The sequence below is a fragment of the Schistocerca gregaria genome, chromosome 8 (genome assembly GCF_023897955.1).
Source record: "Schistocerca gregaria isolate iqSchGreg1 chromosome 8, iqSchGreg1.2, whole genome shotgun sequence".
Classification (NCBI taxonomy): Eukaryota; Metazoa; Arthropoda; class Insecta; order Orthoptera; family Acrididae; genus Schistocerca; species Schistocerca gregaria.
Genome location: NC_064927.1, coordinates 388,429,989 through 388,449,145, shown reverse-complemented (window position 1 = coordinate 388,449,145; position 19,157 = coordinate 388,429,989). Strand labels below are relative to the sequence as shown.

The following is a 19,157-nucleotide window of genomic DNA, read 5'->3' as shown; positions in this document are numbered from 1 at the left end:
TGATGGGGAATCATTCCAGTGATGATAGGGGCTGCAAATGGGTAAATCCTCTAACATCAGCAATTTTGACAAAGAGCAAATTGTTATGTCCCTGCCCCTGGGGACAAGCATCGCAGAAATGGAGAAGCTGTTTGCATGCTACTGTCATCAGCATGTATGGAAACGGATTGAAGGACAGTGGCAAGGTGTTGGATATTCACTCTTCATCGCAGAATGTGAAGGTTTGATGCTTGCCAGCTCTGTAAAATGGGATAGGTGGTGGTCTATGGCATCTTACAATATTGGTGCAGGCTCAAGTGTATTGGAGCACACCATTCGGTGTACATTGTTGAATGCGGGTCTCCACACTGGATGACCCCATACATCCCATGTTGACCCAGTTTGTAATTGCAGTGGGCACAATATAACTGATAATGGACCATGGATCACTGGAAACATATCGCCTTGTCAGATGAATGATGTTTCTTGTTACAACTGGTCAATGGTAAGTCCAGATACTCCATCATCCTTCCGGGTCTGTGCACCCACGTCTCCCTGGTGTATGCCCCGGCCGTCCATCCACCTGGACTTGGCACGGGAACCCAAGGACTCGGTTCTGCCTGTGGCCCTCTGTCGCCGTTTCCTTGCGCTCCTCGCCTCATTTTCAGGCTGTGAGCCTGTCTACACTGATGATTCCCTGGTGGATGGTCGTACTGCCTACGCTTTTGCTCACGCTGCCCATGTTGAACAGTGCTCCTTGCCGGCTGGCTGCAGTATTTTTACTGCAGAGCTGGTGGCCATATTGCGCACTCTTGAGCATATGCGTTCCTGCTCAAGTATGTCCATCGTCATCTACATTGACTCCCTGAGCAGCCTCCAGGCTATCGACTGCTGCTATACCTCTTCTCCTCTGGTATCTTTTATTCAGGAGTCTGTTTTTGCCATTACCCGCTCTGGTCGTTCGGTGGTCTTTGTTTGGATGCCAGGTCATGTTGGCATCCCGGGGAACGAACGTGTCGACAGGCTGGCCAAAGGGGCAATCGACACCCCCACTTTGGAAATCGGCCTCCTGGCTCGTGATCTGCAGCTGGCATTGTGTCTTAAGGTGCTTGGGATGTGGCATGATGAGTGGCGTAGCCTGACTTCGCCAAATAAACTGCGGGCTGTTAAGGAGACGACAGATGTGTGGCGGTCCTCCCTGTGGGCTTCTCGCAGGGACTCTGTCATCCTGTGTCGGCTCCGCATCGGCCATACCTACCTGACGCACAGACATCTTTTGTGTCAGGAGGATCCCCCCCCCCCCTGTGTCAGTGTGGAGTGTCCCCGACTGCACACCCTCCGGCAGTCTTTTAATCTCCTGGGCACGTTGCCTTTGGTTTTAAGCGACGATGCCTCCATGGCTGACGACGTTTTAAATTTTATCCATGGTAGTCCTTTTTATGGTTCCATTTAGGGGGGTCCTGCCCCTTTCCCTTTCTGTGTCTCTTGTCCTCGAGTCTCTCATTGGTTGCAGATTTTAGTGTGTATTCGGATGGTTGACTCTTTCCCTTTTTTTTGTTCTCATGGTCAGTCAACCAGTCTCCGGCCCTCTTCTTTTCTTCCATTTCTTTCTGTCCGGTGTTCGTCTGTACTCTTCTTGTCTCTAGCGTTCGCTGCCACATTAGTGTTCTTTCAGTGACTGGGGGGAGGGGCGTCTCCTCCCCCCTTGGGGTTTCACCTGCTCCATAAATTTTCGTCTCGCCTGTTTTTGGAATGGGAGACTGATGACCTTAGCTGTTTTGTCCCCTTTAAACATCCCAACAACCACCACCACCACCATCCAAATGAACAGCTGCTTGAACCATACACCATTCCATGGGCAAAGACCGATGGAGGTAGTGTTATGCTATGGCGGACATCCTGATAGTAACCAAAGGCACTGGACAGCTGTGGATTATGTGCATCCCTTAATGCTTGATGTCTTCCCAAGTGTGATGCCATTTTGCAGCAGTATAACTGTCCAGTTCCCAATGCTAGGATCAAGCTACAGTGGTTTGAGGAATATGATTGAAAACTCATGTTGATTTCTTGGCCATCAGATTTGCCTGATCTGGACCCAATGCAATAAATCTGGTATGTTATCAAGAATCGACTCCACACCCACAAACTATTGATGCTTAATTTATAGTAATTGTGTGATCTGTGCATACACATCTTGTGCCACGTATCTCTGGCAACCAACCAAGGACTTTGTGAATACATGCCACACAGAATAACCGCCATATTGCATTCCAAAGTGTACCAACATGCTATTAAGCAGGTGGATGTAATGTTTTAGTTCATTATTTCAGATCAGATGAATAAGCTGTGTAGGGTAAAGTAGTCGTGCAGTTTCTGGCTAGAAAGGGACACTCTGAGAGGGGTATGTGACTGAGAATTGTCATGGTGGCAGAACCAGTTTATCATGTGCCATAGATTGAGCCTTTTTTTTTCAGCACACAGTAATGCAATTTTCTCATAGCTCCAAGTAAAAAACTTTATTAACAATCTGATCTATTGAAAGCAACTATGAATGCCGTATCCCCTCTCACATAATCAAATATATTGGCAAATCAATGGAACATGTTTTTTATGAGTTTTCAGCAGCCCATAAAGCTGTGGTGTGGTAGCACAACTGAATGGGTTCACCACCCATTCCAGTGCTAAGGTCTTGACAACACTACTATGACCACATGTGAGCCAATAAAATTTACATCAAGAATGTGGCACATTTCATTAGTAAATTAAATGGCATAGTTGTTCACCAGAGGACATGGTTCTTAATTTTCATGTGCTATCACTGTTTACCACAGTTTTGCTTAATGAGGATGTGTTAGAACAGTTGAATCGAATTTTGCCTCCTTAACTATTCAAGTATTGTATCATGATCTCATACTACAAATAGAACATTAGGTTCTGTGGGCAGACTCGTGGCATAGCTACGGGGTGTGCCTTCAGCCTGGTGATTGCAAGTTTTTACATGGAGTAATTCGAGAAACTGCCAACAATATGTGGTTGTGGAAACGCAGCAGAAAGGAACTATATAATTTTCATGCACATCTGAATGAGATTAATCTGATGTTTCAGTTTACTGTGAAAGAGAAGGTACATAGAAGATTAAATCTTCTTGATACACTAGTCTTCAAGAAAGAGGGTGGTTGCTTATGTCACATGATGTTCAAAAAACCCACGCACATATACTGTTACACCAGAATTCAAATTACCGCCCACAACAAAAGCAGGGTGTTATAAAACTGATAGAGCCAGGATCATATGTCAACTAGAACTGCCAGACACAGAATTGGAATGTTGTACCAGTGCAGTGCTCAAGAATGGGTGTTCTTCCACTGAGACACAGAGTGTTAAGACAACCACAAATAGATTACAAGGGTGTAAGATATTTTTGAAAGCTAAGCTTTTCTTGCCAGTAGTGACTGCATAGAAAGGAACTTGATGTAACAGATTATCACTGTAATCTACAAACCCACCTGGAAGATACAGGAACACCTAAAGTCAGTCAAGGCAGCTTGCAAACCATCGAAAAAACACAAATTTACAATATTCTATATAGTTCTGGAGATTTTTACATGGGTACTAACAACAGAATAGTCGAAAAATGAATATGAGAACAAAGGGCAACCGTAGAAGGGGAGAAACAGACACATGAGCTATTGCAGAATGTACTTTGCATCCAAGTGATTGCCGGATTCTATTTGATAAAACTCAAGTACTGGTAGCCACAAACTGTAATGTGACCATTCAGGTGGGCCATAGAAAATGCTGAATAACCCAGTAATTGTAATCAGAAAGAATATGTAAAACTGAATGATATCATGGTTCTGGTGCTGAAAAAGATGTACATTAGTCTTCCACCATGGGGTGATTGCAACAGCAGGTGATGACAATCAACAAAGGCCTGCTGTGGTTAAGTAGTCAAAATACAGTGTATTTCAAAACGAGTGACCTGATTTTAGATGGTAATAGATACAAAAATTGGGACATGCTGGCAAGGAAATATGGGTTGTTCCTATGGGCGTGGTCTGCAGTTTCAGAAAATCGCAAATAGACATCAATCAGTGCATCTTCTCAGTTTTCAGTCAGTCAAAAGTAAGATGGCATGCACTACAAAGAGTGTAGTTTGGAAAGAGTGAGCCAGTGTGCTTGTCCAGTGTGCTTTTTGGCAGCATTTTGGCATTGATCCTCCTGCTCCCAAAAAAACTTTCATCATTGGTATCACCAATTTGAAGAGACAGGATGCTTGTGCAAAGGTAAGTGTCCAGGTCAATCTCACGCTTCTGATGACACGGTGGACAGAATTAGGCGAACGTTTGAGCAGAGTCCACAAAAGTCTACTCATCATGCTAGCAGAGAACTGGCAGTGCCTTACACGATTTTCTGGCGAATGTTAAGGCATTGTTTGGTCTATAAACTATACAGACGACAATTAGCACAAGCTCTTCAGTTTAGCGACAAAAGGAAATGGGTTGACTTCAGTAATTCTCTGCTGGAGGACTTAGGAGATGATACGTTTTTACCATAGTAAATTTTCTGTAAGCAACATTTTATGTTAGTTGTAAAGTAAACCAACATAACATGAACAAGATGATGTGGGTGCAGGACGACGTAGGTCACCATCGCCGCAAGCTAACTGCTGGAGAGGACACTCCCCAACACACCGATCAGGGTCTCCATCGCTGTTTAGAAGCTCCAGCTGATCACCTAGCTGCCGCAACATGGAAAACTAAAGGGTGCGACCTTCCTTGGAGGTAGGGCCACCGAAGAGAGTTATCCTCTGCCATCAATCACAACAAAAATGATAGGAAACGACATAGATATCCTCATGGATGGTCTGCCAGCCCAAGCTCTTGTGGACTCTGGAGCATTGTATTCAGTTATTTTGGAGAAGTACCATTGCCAGTTGAAGAAAACCTTATTCATCAATAGCTAAACATCTCTGCTGAAGATGGCTAATGGGAAATATGTAAAACATACAGGAAAATGTCATTCATGTGGACATAATTGGCCATACACAACCCATAGAATTCATCATCTTACAAGAGTATAGTCATGATGTCATTCTCGGATGGGAGTTTTTGAAAGCTTCTCAGATAATTATAGAGTGTGGTTGCTCAAAGATTATTCTAGACGAGATGAGATACTGTGCCCAGGAAGATGCGCATCCGAGTGTGTTGAGACTGTGTGCTGGATGAAGTAATCATTCCTGCAGTCAGCGCTAGAAAGGTAACTGTCACGTGTCATGCCATACATCAACCCATGGATCTTGTAGTGGAATGTAAGAGAAGCATACCACTGAAGAATAAGTTGGTCATCCCAGCCTCTGTTGTCTCATTTAAGAACAGATTAAGTGAATTGTGGATAGTTAACTGTGACCGAGAACTGCAGATCCTTCCAAGATGCATGTGTGTAGCAAATGCTGAGCCATTACTTGAAGGACAGCTGAGCATCATAGGAATCTCCCATGCCGAGTTTGTGGGCGAAATTAGTGCTGCCATGATGAAACAAAATCTTCTAGCTTGACTATCACCAGATCTCACTAAGGAGCAACAGAAGAAGCTACTTGCCATTCTTCAAGAGTTCTCTGAATGCTTCAATCCACAGGTGAAGAGAAAATTAGACAAATTGATGGAGAAGCACCAGATTAGCACGGGAGACAATCAACCAATAAGCCAGAGAGCATACCGTGTATCAGCAATGGAATGTTGAATAATTCACAACTAGGTAGAGAAAATGAAGAAGAATGACATCATTCAGCCTTCGCAGAGCCCTTGGTCACCACCAGTGCTCCTCGCCAGGAAGAAGAATGGCAGTTGGCGCTTTTGTGTTGATTACAGGAAGCTTACTAAGATAACTAAAAAGGGCGTTTACCCTCTTCCACAAATTGACAATACACTAGATTGTCTGAAGGGGGCTAAGTTTTTCTCAACCATGGACATGTACTCGGGATTCTGGCATATTGAAGTAGGTGAGGCTAATCGTGAGAAAACTGCATTCATCACCCCTGAGGGCCTGTATGAGTTTAAGGTAATGTCGTTTGGTTTATGTAGTGCACTAGTAACTTTTGAACAGATGATGGATAATCTTCTAAGTCACTTGAAGTGGAAGATGTGTCTTTGTTATTCAGATGACATTTTAGTGTTCTCAGAGACATTTGATGAACACGTAAAAAGACTGAGGGCCGTTCTTAAGTGTCTCTAACAAGGCGGACTGAAACTTAATCCAAGAAAGTGTCTCTTTGGAGCAAAAGAAATCAAAACACTTGGACACATTGTGTCAAACGAAGTCTATATTAGATTTCCTTATTCCTAAAAGTATCAGAGATGTGAGAAGCTTCCTTGGATTAAGTTCTTATACCGTTTTATCAAAGACTTTTGTGTCAGAGCCAGGCCACTCTAGTTGTTAAAAGCTGATGCTAAATTTATCTAGGTTGGTGCTCAACAAGATTCTTTCAATGTGCTGTGAAAAGCTCTGACTACTGACCCTTTACTTGGTCTGTGTGATGAGAGAGCACCTACAGAACTACACACAGTTGCCGGCAGGTATGGGATCGGTACTGTTCTGGTGCAAATTACAGATGGAAAAAAGGAGGTTATAGCCTATGCTTCTAGGACACTTACAAAAGCCAAGAAAAACTACTCAACTACAGAAAGAAAAGGCCTTGCTGTGATCTGGGCCATGTGCAAGTTTCGGCATTGTCTCTATGGAAGGCCATTCACAGTTGTTACAGACCATCATTCACTTTGTTGGTTGACAGGTCTTAAGGATCCAATAGGATGACTTGCCAGGTGGGCACTATGTCTTCAAGAGTATGACATAACAATAGTGTACAAAAGTGGAAGAAAACAACAGGATGCTGACTGTTTCTCAAGAAACCCTGAGCAAGACCATCAAGACTTTGATGAAGACATTGACTGTCTCACTGCACTCTATGATCTCTCAGCGGAGCAGGAGGACGCCAAGGTATCTCAAATTATGCTTGCCTTAAATTGGTCAGAGGATGTGAAAAGACAATTTAATGTAGCTAATGGATTACTCTGCAAGAAAAACTTTGATTCCTGTGGAGGCTACCACTGATTCCTAAACACATGCGCTTAGATGTTCTACAGATATTCCCTGACACACCTGAGGCTGGGTATGTAGGTTTATTAAGACATATGACTGGATCCGCATGAGATTTTTCTTGTCAGTTTTATTTAGGAGAGTCCATCACTATGTGTCACACTGTTGAGAGTACCAGAGGAGAAAGGCAGTTCCTCAGAAACCACCAGGCCGACTCATACCATTTCCACCAGCTGAAATGCATTTCCAGCGTGTTCGGACTGACCGTGGAAGATTTCCAATGTCTGCTAGTGGCAATCAATGGATTATTGTTTGCACTGATTATCTGATGCGCTACGCCATTACAAAAGCCGTGAAAACATCTGAAGCATTCGAGGTAGCTAAATTCATTGTGGACGACATTGTATTGAAACACGGTGGCCCAAGATCGTTAATTATGGATAAAGGGAAAGATTTTCAATCGAATTTTGTGACAGACATAAACCGTCGGTGCAACATTACTCATCACATGACGACTGCCTACCGTCTGCAAACTAACGGGCATACTGAATGCCTTAATAAGACCTTGGCCGACATGTTATCGATATTCACCAATGTTGAGCAGTGCAACTGGAATGAGGTGCTACCTTTTGTGACATTTGCCTACAACACCACCAAAACGATACACCACAGGATTTATGCCATTTTCCCTGGTGCATGGGTGTGTGGAGACTATGATGATGGACACTGTTTCTGTCAAATCCTGATGACGTGGATGATGACTACATCGGCCAGGCGTTAACCAGAGCTGAGGAAACTCAGCAGTTAGCTCGACTCCGCACGCTGCAGGCTCAAGAAAACAAATGCCAAAGGTACGACGCGAGCCAATGCCCTGTTGTGTACCAGCCTGGTGACCTCGTCTGGATCTTCACTCCTGTTCGGAAGGTTGGTCTCTCTGAGAAGCTCCTTAGGCACTACTGTGGACCTTGTAAGGTAGTAAGACAGTTGCCTGATGTTACTTACAAAGTCGAAGATTTCGACCCCGACAGAAGATGACGAAAGATCAGAGATACGGTCTACATCCTTCGAATGAAGCCCTATAAAGATCCTGAAACCTAGGGTAAATTTGAAGGTCCAGCAACAGGCAACATGCGGAAAGGTGATGAAGAGTGTAGCCGCAAAAGAAGTTCTAAAAAGATCACCGCCAGGGCAAGAATCAGTCACGAGGAGTTTGAGTGTGCAGGACCGATGACTTGTTCCCGGACTAGGAGGATGTAACATTGAGGCACTGTTCACTTAAGGAGGGAGCAATGTCGCAGAAGAAGCTGAATAGCACCGTGATGTAGTGGTTATAATACTAAAGTGTTGCATGAAGGGTTTGTGAGTTCAAAACTCAACTGGACTCCACAATTTTAATTTCTATATTTGGTTCGAGTACATTCTAGAAGTATCCACAAATGTCAAGAATCATTGTACTGGAATGTTCTGTAGCTGTATATATACTGTGTGTGTTCTGGCCAGAGACAGTTCACTCCGCGCTCTTGTATGTGCAAGTGGTGAATAAACCTTCGTTAAGTGAAGTTAGTGTTCATCATTCATCTAATTACACCTCCTTCTACATGACAATATGACAGCCTAAACAGGAATAAGATTCTCCAAAGTTTGAAGGATTTTAGAATCTCACTAAAATTAGTGAGGTGGACCAAAATGACAATGAAAGAAACAGTTTGCAAGGTTGGAATAGAGGGGAGGAGGCTGCAGCTGGGATATGTGGTGTCATTGCTGCTCTTTACCTTAGCACTACAGAAGGTAATTCAACAAATGACAACAAACCCAGAGGGAACAATATTTAACCAGCACGTCCAGGTGGCAGCACACACTGATGATGTAGCATTAATTGCAAGGAATATCAGAGCTTTGAAGTATAGTTGTGCTGCAATTGAGGCAGCACCATGGAAGTTAGGACTGAAAGTGATTATAGGCAAAACAAAGTGTATGATGGCGGGAGATATTGGTGGGGTAGAGGAGAGACATCAGTAAAAGTAAATGGGAAAGAGTACCAAAGACTGAAAATTTGAAATATCTAAATTCTATAGTAACAGAAGAGATAACACTGCAGTAGAAATTCAAAAAAGGATAGAAAGTGGAAACCAGTGCTATTATTCATTGCAGAATGTATTCAAGGCAAGAAATGTTAGTTGGAATACAAAATTCCAAATACATTTGACTGTATTATGACATATAATAATGTATGGATCACAAGGCTGGTTGATTATTGGAAAGGAGGGAGACTGGTTATTAATGTGGACAAGGAAGATTTTGAGAAAAGTATGTGGAGTAGTGACAACAGATGAATATTGTACTGAAAATCTAGCAAGGAAGAGTAAGATGCTCTGGTCACTTATGAAGAATGCCAGAAACTCAGTGTTTCACAGAGGAAGACTACACTCTAGTTCCTTCTCTAGATTGTCGCACAGACGACAAAATGGTAGATATCGAAATAGACGACAGAGGGATAGAGAAACAATTAAAATCGCTCAAAAGAGGAAAGGCCGCTGGACCTGATAGGATACCAGTTCGATTTTACACAGAGTACGCGAAGAAACTTGCCCCCCTTCTTGCAGCGGTGTACCGTAGGTCTCTAGAAGAGCGTAGCGTTCCAAAGGATTGGAAAAGGGCACAGGTCATCCCAGTTTTCAAGAAGGGATGTCGAACAGATGTGCAGATCTATAGACCTATATCTCTAATGTTGATCAGTTGTAGAATTTTGGAACATGTATTATGTTTGAGTATAATGACTTTTCTGGAGTCTAGAAATCTGCTCTGTGGAAATCAGCATTGGTTGCAAAAAGACAGTCATGTGAAACCCAGCTCGCGCTATTCGTCCACGAGACTCAGAGGGCCATAGACACGGGTTCACAGGTAGATACCATGTTTCTTGGCTTCCGCAAGGCATTCGATACAGTTCCCCACAGTCGTTTAATGAACAAAGTAAGAGCATATGGACCATCAGACCAATTGTGTGAATGGATTGAAGAGTTCCTAGATAACAGAAAGCAGCATGTCATTCTCAATGGAGAGAAGTCTTCCGAAGTAAGAGTGATTTCAGATGTGCCGCAGGGGAATGTCGTAGGACCATTGCTATTCACAATATACATAAATGACCTTGTGGCTGACATCAGAAGTTCACTGAAGCTTTTTGCGGATGATGCTGTGGTATATCGAGAGGTTGTAACATTGGAAAATTGTACTGAAATGCAGGAGGATCTGCAGCGAATTGAAGCATGGTGCAGGGAATGGCAATTGAATCTCACTGTAGACAAGTGTAATGTGCTGCAAATACATAGAAAGAAAGATCCCTTATCATTTAGCTACAATATAGCAGGTCAGCAACTGGAAGCAGTTAATTCCATAAATTATCTGGGAGTAGGCATTAGGAGTGATTTAAAACGGAATGACCGTATAAAGTTGATCGTCGGTAAAGCAGATGCCAGACTGAGATTCATTGGAAGAATCCTAAGGAAATGCAATCCGAAAACAAAGGAAATAGGTTACAGTACGCTTGTTCACCCACTGCTTGAATACTGCTCAGCAGTGTGGGATCCGTACCAGATAGGGTTGGTAGAAAAGATAGAGAAGATCCAACGGAGAGCAGCGCGCTTCGTTACAGGATCATTTAGTAATTGCGAAAGCGTTACGGAGATGATAGATAAACTCTAGTGGAAGACTCTGCAGGAGAGACACTCAATAGCTCGGTACGGGCTTTTGTTGAAGTTTCGAGTACATACCTTCAACGAAGAGTCAAGCAGTATATTGCTCCCTCCTACGTATATCTCGCGAAGAGACATGAGGATAAAATCAGAGAGATTAGAGCCCACACAGAAGCATACCGACAATCCTTCTTTACTCGAACAATACGAGATTGGAATAGAAGGGAGAACCGATAGAGGTACTCAAAGTACCCTCTGCCACACACTGTCAGGTGGCTTGCGGAGTATGGATGTAGATGTAGATGCAGATGTTAAGAAAGTGTCTGTAGGAAAGTGCAAAGAGAGAAGGGAAAGATAATAACACAGAAAAAGGTGGCTTGAAGATATGGAGAAGTATCTCAAAGCTATGGGAGTCAGGATTTGAGAAGGCAAGTTGTGGACAGAGAGGAATGGAGGTAGGTGATAAAGGATCCCAAGATTCTGCAAGGACTGTCATGCCAACGAGTTGAGTTGATTCAAAATATGTGCCATCATATCTCTACTCGTATGCAGGTATAAACAGAATTTCATTTCAGTTAGTGGCAAGGCAGGGAGTGAATTGGACCTTGAGTAAGTTTTGTGAAAGTAGATAGGTACCGATTTCATAGTTATTAAGAAAACACTTGATTTAAATGTGTGTTCATGTGGCAATAATATGTTATTGTGTGATTCTGCGTTACAAAAATTTTAGATAAAAAAAAGGAGACTGGTCAGGCTTTGTTCTCCTTCTTGTTAATATCTGTCTCGTGAAAGGTTTCAACTGAAGGCTCATTATTATGTTCTGAACATCTTCCTTTGACTGTTTGTGTGTTCATCCATGTATAATCTTGTCCATCATTCCAATTCTTTTCCTATCTCTTCCTCCCATTCCTTCCATTTTTGCCTCTATAATTCTTTGTTGTAGACAATTCATATGCAGTATACATCTCAGCCAGGTTTTCCTCTTTCTGGCCACTGCTAAATAATCTTATTTCTTCTTCTGTTTTCTTCATTACTTCTTCATTCCTAACTCTTTCTGTCCACTTCACCTTAAGCATTCTTCATAGCTACATTTCAAAACATTGTAAATCTCTTTCTTCTTCCTTTTTGATGGTTCATGATTCACTATCCCTAGGCTCAAGACATAAAATATAGCAAATCTTATCCTCTGCTCAATTTGAATTATTCTGTTGGAAATTGGTTCACATTTTTAAATGCCTTCTTTCCCATATATATCATCCTTATTTCTTCTTCTACATGTCATTAAACTTACCAGGTACAGAAATGATATTATCTCACTTCTGTCTACAAATATGTTAACTGATTCTTCCTTAGAGCCTGTTCCCTTCACTTTTGTCTTTCCTATTTTTATCTTCATTCCATACCCCTAACCCTTGCTTGCAGTACCCAAAAACATGTACGTTAGCTCCTCTTCTGATTCCATCAGTGTGTTACTTAATCATCTGGATATTTTACAGTTCGTATCCCTTTTCCTCCAGTTACACTGCCTCCTGTCCTCTTTGGCCTTACCTATCAGTTCTTATTCAAGTATGTCAGTCTTATTCAGTTTTCAAGGCTCAATGCCTTTACTGTTTGCTGATTTATTAACTTTACTCCTTACATTATTTTCTTTACATCAGACATATTCACTACCATATTTATATTCAGTTTTGTTTTTTGAGTATAATCCTATCACCCGGCTTATATATTATGCACTTGCATTCTAACATTTGAAATATGGAATTATCTCATAAAAAATTATTTTAAATATTCCAGCATATTAATTTTTACGTGATTGCAGGTTTTTGGCACAACACAAGTATCATTTAAAGACTTACCACTTCTGGAAGTGAGACTGCGTGATGCAGTTCCTGAAGCTTTCGAAATGGTCTTAAATTACATATACACAGATAGAATTGATCCAACCAAGAAAAGTGAGTAGATTTAAATAATAAAAAGCTTAACTGTTATGAATACCAATGATTGATATGTGATAATAAGGACACAAGCATTTGCAGTACATCATGAACATCTCTGTCACTCATGTGTTTGGTGGTTATTTTATGCTTTATGTAAAATACGAGTTTTCTTATCAAATGCAATACAAAGCATTACTGTTACACCTTTATGATATGACAACTCAGAAACAGATGAGTACAATTCAAAGAAAATAAAAGTACTGGCATGTCATCATGTGGTCTCCAGCATAAAGGCTGGTTTGATTCAACTCTCCATGTTAATCTGTCTTTGCAAGTGTCTTCAGTACTGTCTAACTATTGAAACCTACATCCACTGGAATCTGCTAGTAAATAGCAATTTTGGTTTCACTCTGTAATTCCCCTCTCATTTCCTTCTCTCCTATAACCCCCCCCCCCTCCACGATGTACTTTATCCCGACTCTATATCCTTCACCCCCCTCTATGTCCACTCCCCCACCCATGTCCTTTAACACACACTCTCCCCCATCTCCCTCACACCCATCTATCTCCCCCCCTCCTTCCCTCCATCTATCACACCCACCCACCCACCCACCCACCCACCCACCCTCCCTCCATTTAGCTACATCTTCCTCCTTTCACCCTCCTCTCTTTTCCATCACTCCTCCTCCTCCTCCTCCTCCTCCTCCTCCTCCTCCTCCTCCTCCTCCATTCCCCCCCTCCTCCTCCTCCATTCCTTCCTCATTCTCCTCCATTCCCCTCTCCTCCTCCTCCTCCTCCTCCTCCTCCTCCTCCTCCTCCTCCATTCCTTCCTCATTCTCCTCCATTCCCCCCTCCTTCATTCCCCTCCTCCTCCTACTGCTCCACGTCCACCTCCTCCTCCTTTCCCGCCCTCCTCCTCCTTTCCCGCCCTCCTCCTCCTTTCCCGCCCTCCTCCTCCTTTCCCGCCCAGCTCCTCCTTTCCCCGCCCAGCTCCTCCTTTCCCCGCCCAGCTCCTCCTTTCCCCGCCCAGCTCCTCCTTTCCCCGCCCAGCTCCTCCTTTCCCCGCCCAGCTCCTCCTTTCCCCGCCCAGCTCCCCCTTTCCCCGCCCAGCTCCCCCTTTCCCTGCCCAGCTCCCCCTTTCCCCGCCCTGCTCCCCCTTTCCCCGTCCTGCTCCCCTTTCCCCACCCTGCTCCCCCCTTCCCCACCCTGCTCCCCCCTTCCCCGCCCTGCTCCCCCCTTCCCCGCCCTGCTCCCCCCTTCCCCGCCCTGCTCCCCCCTTCCCCGCCCTGCTCCCCCCTTCCCCGCCCTGCTCCCCCCTTCCCCGCCCTGCTCCCCCCTTCCCCGCCGTGCTCCCCCCTTCCCCGCCGTGCTCCCCCCTTCCCCGCCGTGCTCCCCCCTTCCCCGCCGTGCTCCCCCCTTCCCCGCCGTGCTCCCCCCTTCCCCGCCGTGCTCCCCCCTTCCCCGCCGTGCTCCCCCCTTCCCCGCCGTGCTCCCCCCTTCCCCGCCGTGCTCCCCCCTTCCCCGCCGTGCTCCCCCCTTCCCCGCCGTGCTCCCCCCTTCCCCGCCGTGCTCCCCCCTTCCCCGCCGTGCTCCCCCCTTCCCCGCCCTGCTCATCCCCTCCCCCCACTACTTCTTTTGCGCCAGGGCTCCTCCGATTCCCCCAAGCCCCCTCCTCTGTCTCTTCCCCGTGCCGCACCTGCTCTGTCTCTTCCCCGTGCCGCACCTGCTCTGTCTCTTCCCCGTGCCGCACCTGCTCTGTCTCTTCCTCGTGCCGCCCCAGCTCTCTCTCTTCCCCATGCCGCCCCAGATCTGGTTCCCCCCCCCCCCCCCCCTGGCATGTCGCCCCAGCTCTGTCTCTCGCCCCTATGCCCCCTCCTCTCCCCTCCCCCTTGATGCCAGTTCCCATGCTCCCTACTCCTTTTCTGCACATACGCAAAATTAATTAGTAAAAGTTTGATTGAAATTATACTCTTGTGTTGCTATCTGCAACATCTGGTGCAACCCTATTTTTTCCCAAGAATTGTGCATATTGTCAGCTGTATCATAATTATTTGCTGGCTGTGTTCTTTAGAAGTGAGCTTATAATCAGATCAATGGACGTTTATTTACACACATTTCTTGTCAGCTTTACTGCATAAAACGGAAAAAATAATAATAAGTGTTATGTTGTATGACTGCTTACTTTTCTTTTTCATTTTGCAGTTGAGGATCCAGTTTGCAACAGAGTTGTTTTGTTGATGATGGACGTGTACAGACTTGCAGTGCAGGTAAACACTTCAACAACTGTGTCCATGGCACTATTTCTATGATGCTATGCTAGTTAACCTTTTCATAAATTCTTCATAGCATTAATATATTAGAGTCCTGAGTATCAGAAAGATTAAGTTACAGAATCATTTAAAAAAAATATGTGGTTCAAAAATGAAAATGTATGTGTATCAGATCTAATATATTGTCTTCACACTGCCATTACAAATACTTAGGCTGGAGAAGACTGAAATTAAACATGTCATGCATGATGTGTTATGCTGTTTGTCTTGATTTTAAAGTGACGTAATCGCCTCAAAGCCTCTTCATTCTCTCATCCCTTTTTCATGTGCACAAAATATTTTTATTTACACTGCAAGAAATGAAGAACAAGACCATCCAGAAATGGAAATGATTAATATCATGGATCTTGTCGCACTTGCTATTTATCTTGAAACTTCACTCAACAATTTTTTGTGCATGAAATCATCATTGAGTTTCAGATAAGTGTGCAGCAGTTTATTTCCTGTCTTTCCCCAGAGTCCACTCTATGCTTTGCACCTGGTTTGGGAAAACTGCATTCTCATCTACTAAAATTATTTAGCTTTCAGTGTTGAAGTATCTGTCAGCAAACATAAATGACCTGTTTAACGTATAAACTTCCTATGTGTGTAAATGCTTTGGGCATCTCTGAGAAAGATTTTCAGATATCATGTATTAATACTGTAAGTTATGCTGGCTGCTTGAATATAAAAATGGCATTTTAAATCTCACGGTTTCATGGACAGTAGAAATTAATGGATAGCAAGTTCATGTAAATTTTTGACCTTGTGCAGTATCATATGAAGCTTACCTACTATAGGCAGATCTCTGTGATGATGATGATGATGATGATTATGATGATGATGATGATGATGATGAAATATGTGATTTCAATTCTAGAAATGCAAAATAAAAGGGCCAGACTCAGGATTCAGGATCCAAACACATAAAGAAAAATGACATACAAGCAGTTGGAAATAAACTGACTATTTGTTGTGGCAGTTTGGTAATTGCAAACAGTTCAGGCAGGATGTTGAGTGCTCTGATCGGAGGTAGACAGCTCCAATGTGTGTCAAATAACAAGTAATTTTAATGAGATTGTAGCAACATGACTTGTAACGCAACTAAATACTCAAATGTGCACAGCCTGTTGGGTAGGAATGCCATTATTATAGGTGAGGTGTGCATTTATGTGTTATGTTAATGTCTGCAGATACAGAGACGGTATGTGTAATGTGTCTGCAAACATAGAACTATGCAGAAAACCTGTAATTTTCAAAGGTATTGTAATGTGAAGATGAACAAACAATTCACAGGCAGATGTTATTTTGTGCCCCCATACACAACTTGCACTATGCTGAGAGAATAAATAATTAACTTGTTTTTGCTTGCTTCATTCTCTGATGTCTTATTATGGAGGAGCACTAGCTAAAGATAGAGCACCAGAATTGGATAATCAGTGCTTAGAATATACCAGTATATGGAATAGCAGCTTATGCAGTATACATTATCATGCAGGATATTTGTGTGATACCATCCCTTTGCACATTAAGACTGTAAAGATTGAATTATACCCATTAGAATGTGAATGAGATGGATATTGTACTTATACTATCTGTCCTAAAAATCTATATTTTAGACTTTCCTCTCAAAACTTTTTGTCCATTTGGAGGCCTGTACTTTCTGGTCAGTGTGCAATTTGTTGAGAGACACTGAGCATCCAGACACACAATCCTTGCACTTTTATGTATTTTGGGCACAAAAAAAATTCCATTCACTCCTGTAGAACTGTAGTCTCTATTAATCGTACATGCATTCACCAACTGCTTTAATATAGAAAAATGCCATGGTGCTATGAATCAAACTTTACACTCACAAAATACTAAAATAAGTGCTGCAGTGGTGGTGCACAGAGATATTCCATTATAGAATCACATTCAATAGGTGTATAAAGAGAAAGAAAACACTGTGGCAGCACCTGCACAGCTGTTGGATCTAGAACTATGCACAGTTGTATACCTTTCAGACTGCATTGTCTACATTAGACTGTTCCAACTCACATGCCCATGGGTAGGCAAATGGGTGACATGCAGGCAGTCTTGCAGCCGGGCTGTTTTATAGGTGATTGTTCTCCACTAACCACACACTTTGGGTGGGGATGGCCAAGCACCCCCTCCAGGGGATTCACATCTCTTATCTCTTTCGTATGTGCTTGCCCACCACGGGACAGCCACCCGTATAGCATTACTTCCCTCTCAGTGCTGCAAGTCTATCCTTCTACTGTTCTCTTTTCCTTGCTGCCTTTGTGCCGATTGTGCTTGGATCTGTTTGTGATTTTGCTCACTCGTTTTCTTCCCATCCAGCATTCTAAAAGTTTTCAATTTTGACTTATGGTCTTGGGTCTTGAGTTTGACTTACTACTCCATTTCCAAATTTTATAGAAGTGTGGATTGTGCAGTGTATATTCTACCCTTTCTGCTATTCTCTCTTTGCATCCTTCCTTACTTGCAAATGTACTATGCCTCAATCCTAGCAGGGTAGCAGTTCCATTATTTGGTGGGGGCAGGAGGAAGGGGGAGGGGGGGGGGGGTGTTCAGGTGCATGCTCGTTGGAAGCCCCCTGACCATACAGTGATCATACTGTTGGTGGATGGGCTGGAAACTCCCCACACAAGCCAAGGAGTATATGCCCTTCATGTCTGGGTCACGGGGATGCCAGATAACAGTTTACAGGCCAGATAACCATTGCTGTGGCTGCGTGGCACATGTGGGGAGAGCTCCCATTCAGAGTATGTGGTACCACAGCAGAAGATTTACACAGGAAATGAATTAAACTTACTTCTGCTGGTGGCTGCATGGCTCCAGCAGTTTCTTCAGATGGGAAAGAGAGATGTGCCACCACGATGTTTCCTCCTCTTCTCCATGGGAAGAGGGCAAGCCAGATGTCTGAATGCGAAACACATTATCCAATACTTTGTTTGTACTTGGGCTGATGGGGATACTTTTATTGCAATGAAACCATTATTTTTTTGGAAACCATCAAAGACATTTTCTGAGAAAAATGCAAAGTGGTTCTTTATTAATTAAAACTTCCTCTGCTGGCCAATCTGCAGTTCTTCAGGAATGTGATCATGTATGTGACACATTTGTGCCCACTGCACCACACAAAACTTTGAACATGGTCCAAGGAATCTTGTTCCACAGAGAGTTTACACTCCAAACAGATCAGCAGCAGCTCTGAACTAAGCTTCACTGGCAAGGCATACATTTTATCAGACATGTGCAGAAAGGGCCCAGGCATGATTGTATGGATGTAGGCAGCTTTAGCTTAATCTTTGAAGGGAATGTTGGCCCAGAGAAAGTTAAGGTCATGGTGTACAGGTAGGATGTGAAACCTTATGTCCCACCACCTATTGTATGTTTCATATGGTTTTACATTGGGCCTAAATCATCTCGCTACACGGCAGACCCAGAATATCACTTCCAAGGAAGATCACTTCATGAAAGTAGTCCTTGGGAACATCGATCTTTTTGTGTCAACAAGGCAGAACACCACACTTGTCCGCCAGTCTGCCACTTTACAAGAAAGAGGTGACTCTATTGACCGCCTGTCTTATGCAAAGGCATAGAAGAGATATGAATGCCTACATTTCATGATTATGATGACCATTGCATTAATGTCATGACTATTGCACCCCCCTCCCCCTCCAAGAAATCAACTACCTAATCAAAATCACACCCTCCTCTCATCACGTGGTTACTGTGGTGCTTTCTTTGAAAACCACTTCCTGCACCAGGTTAGAGAAGCATTCTCATTCCTTGGTGTGTGCTGGTGACAGGGCTTCCTCTCAGGATCCCTCTGCCCAGCAACCCTCAGACTGGAGTCCTGACATCAAATACTGGCTGAAGGAGCCCCAGCTTGTGGGTCCCCGTGCTTCATTTGTCCCCATGCTCAATGCAGGTGCCCCCTTGGATGAACCTTTCCCTCAAAAGATTATGAAGAGGAGGAGGAGGAGGAGGAGGAGGAAGAAGAAGAAGAAGAAGAAGAAGAACTGTGACAAGAGTTCTCCATTTCCCCCAGACATCAAATCCCCTCACGCAGTCAGATTCTGAGCTGATGTTTGTGGATGTGGTTCCATCACAAGCAGTGACCCCGTGGTGTGGCCAGT

At 43.7% G+C, this 19,157-nt stretch overlaps 1 protein-coding gene across 1 annotated transcript in view; it reads left to right on the top strand.

Moving 5' to 3' along the window:
• LOC126284073 (leucine-zipper-like transcriptional regulator 1) overlaps positions 1 to 19,157 on the top strand; it is a 137,333-nt gene that overhangs the window by 71,212 nt on the left and 46,964 nt on the right. Inside the window, exons 10-11 of the mRNA XM_049982702.1 lie at positions 12,583 to 12,715; positions 14,903 to 14,967. Coding sequence (XP_049838659.1) covers positions 12,583 to 12,715; positions 14,903 to 14,967 — 198 coding nt within the window. The remainder of the gene's footprint in view (positions 1 to 12,582; positions 12,716 to 14,902; positions 14,968 to 19,157) is intronic.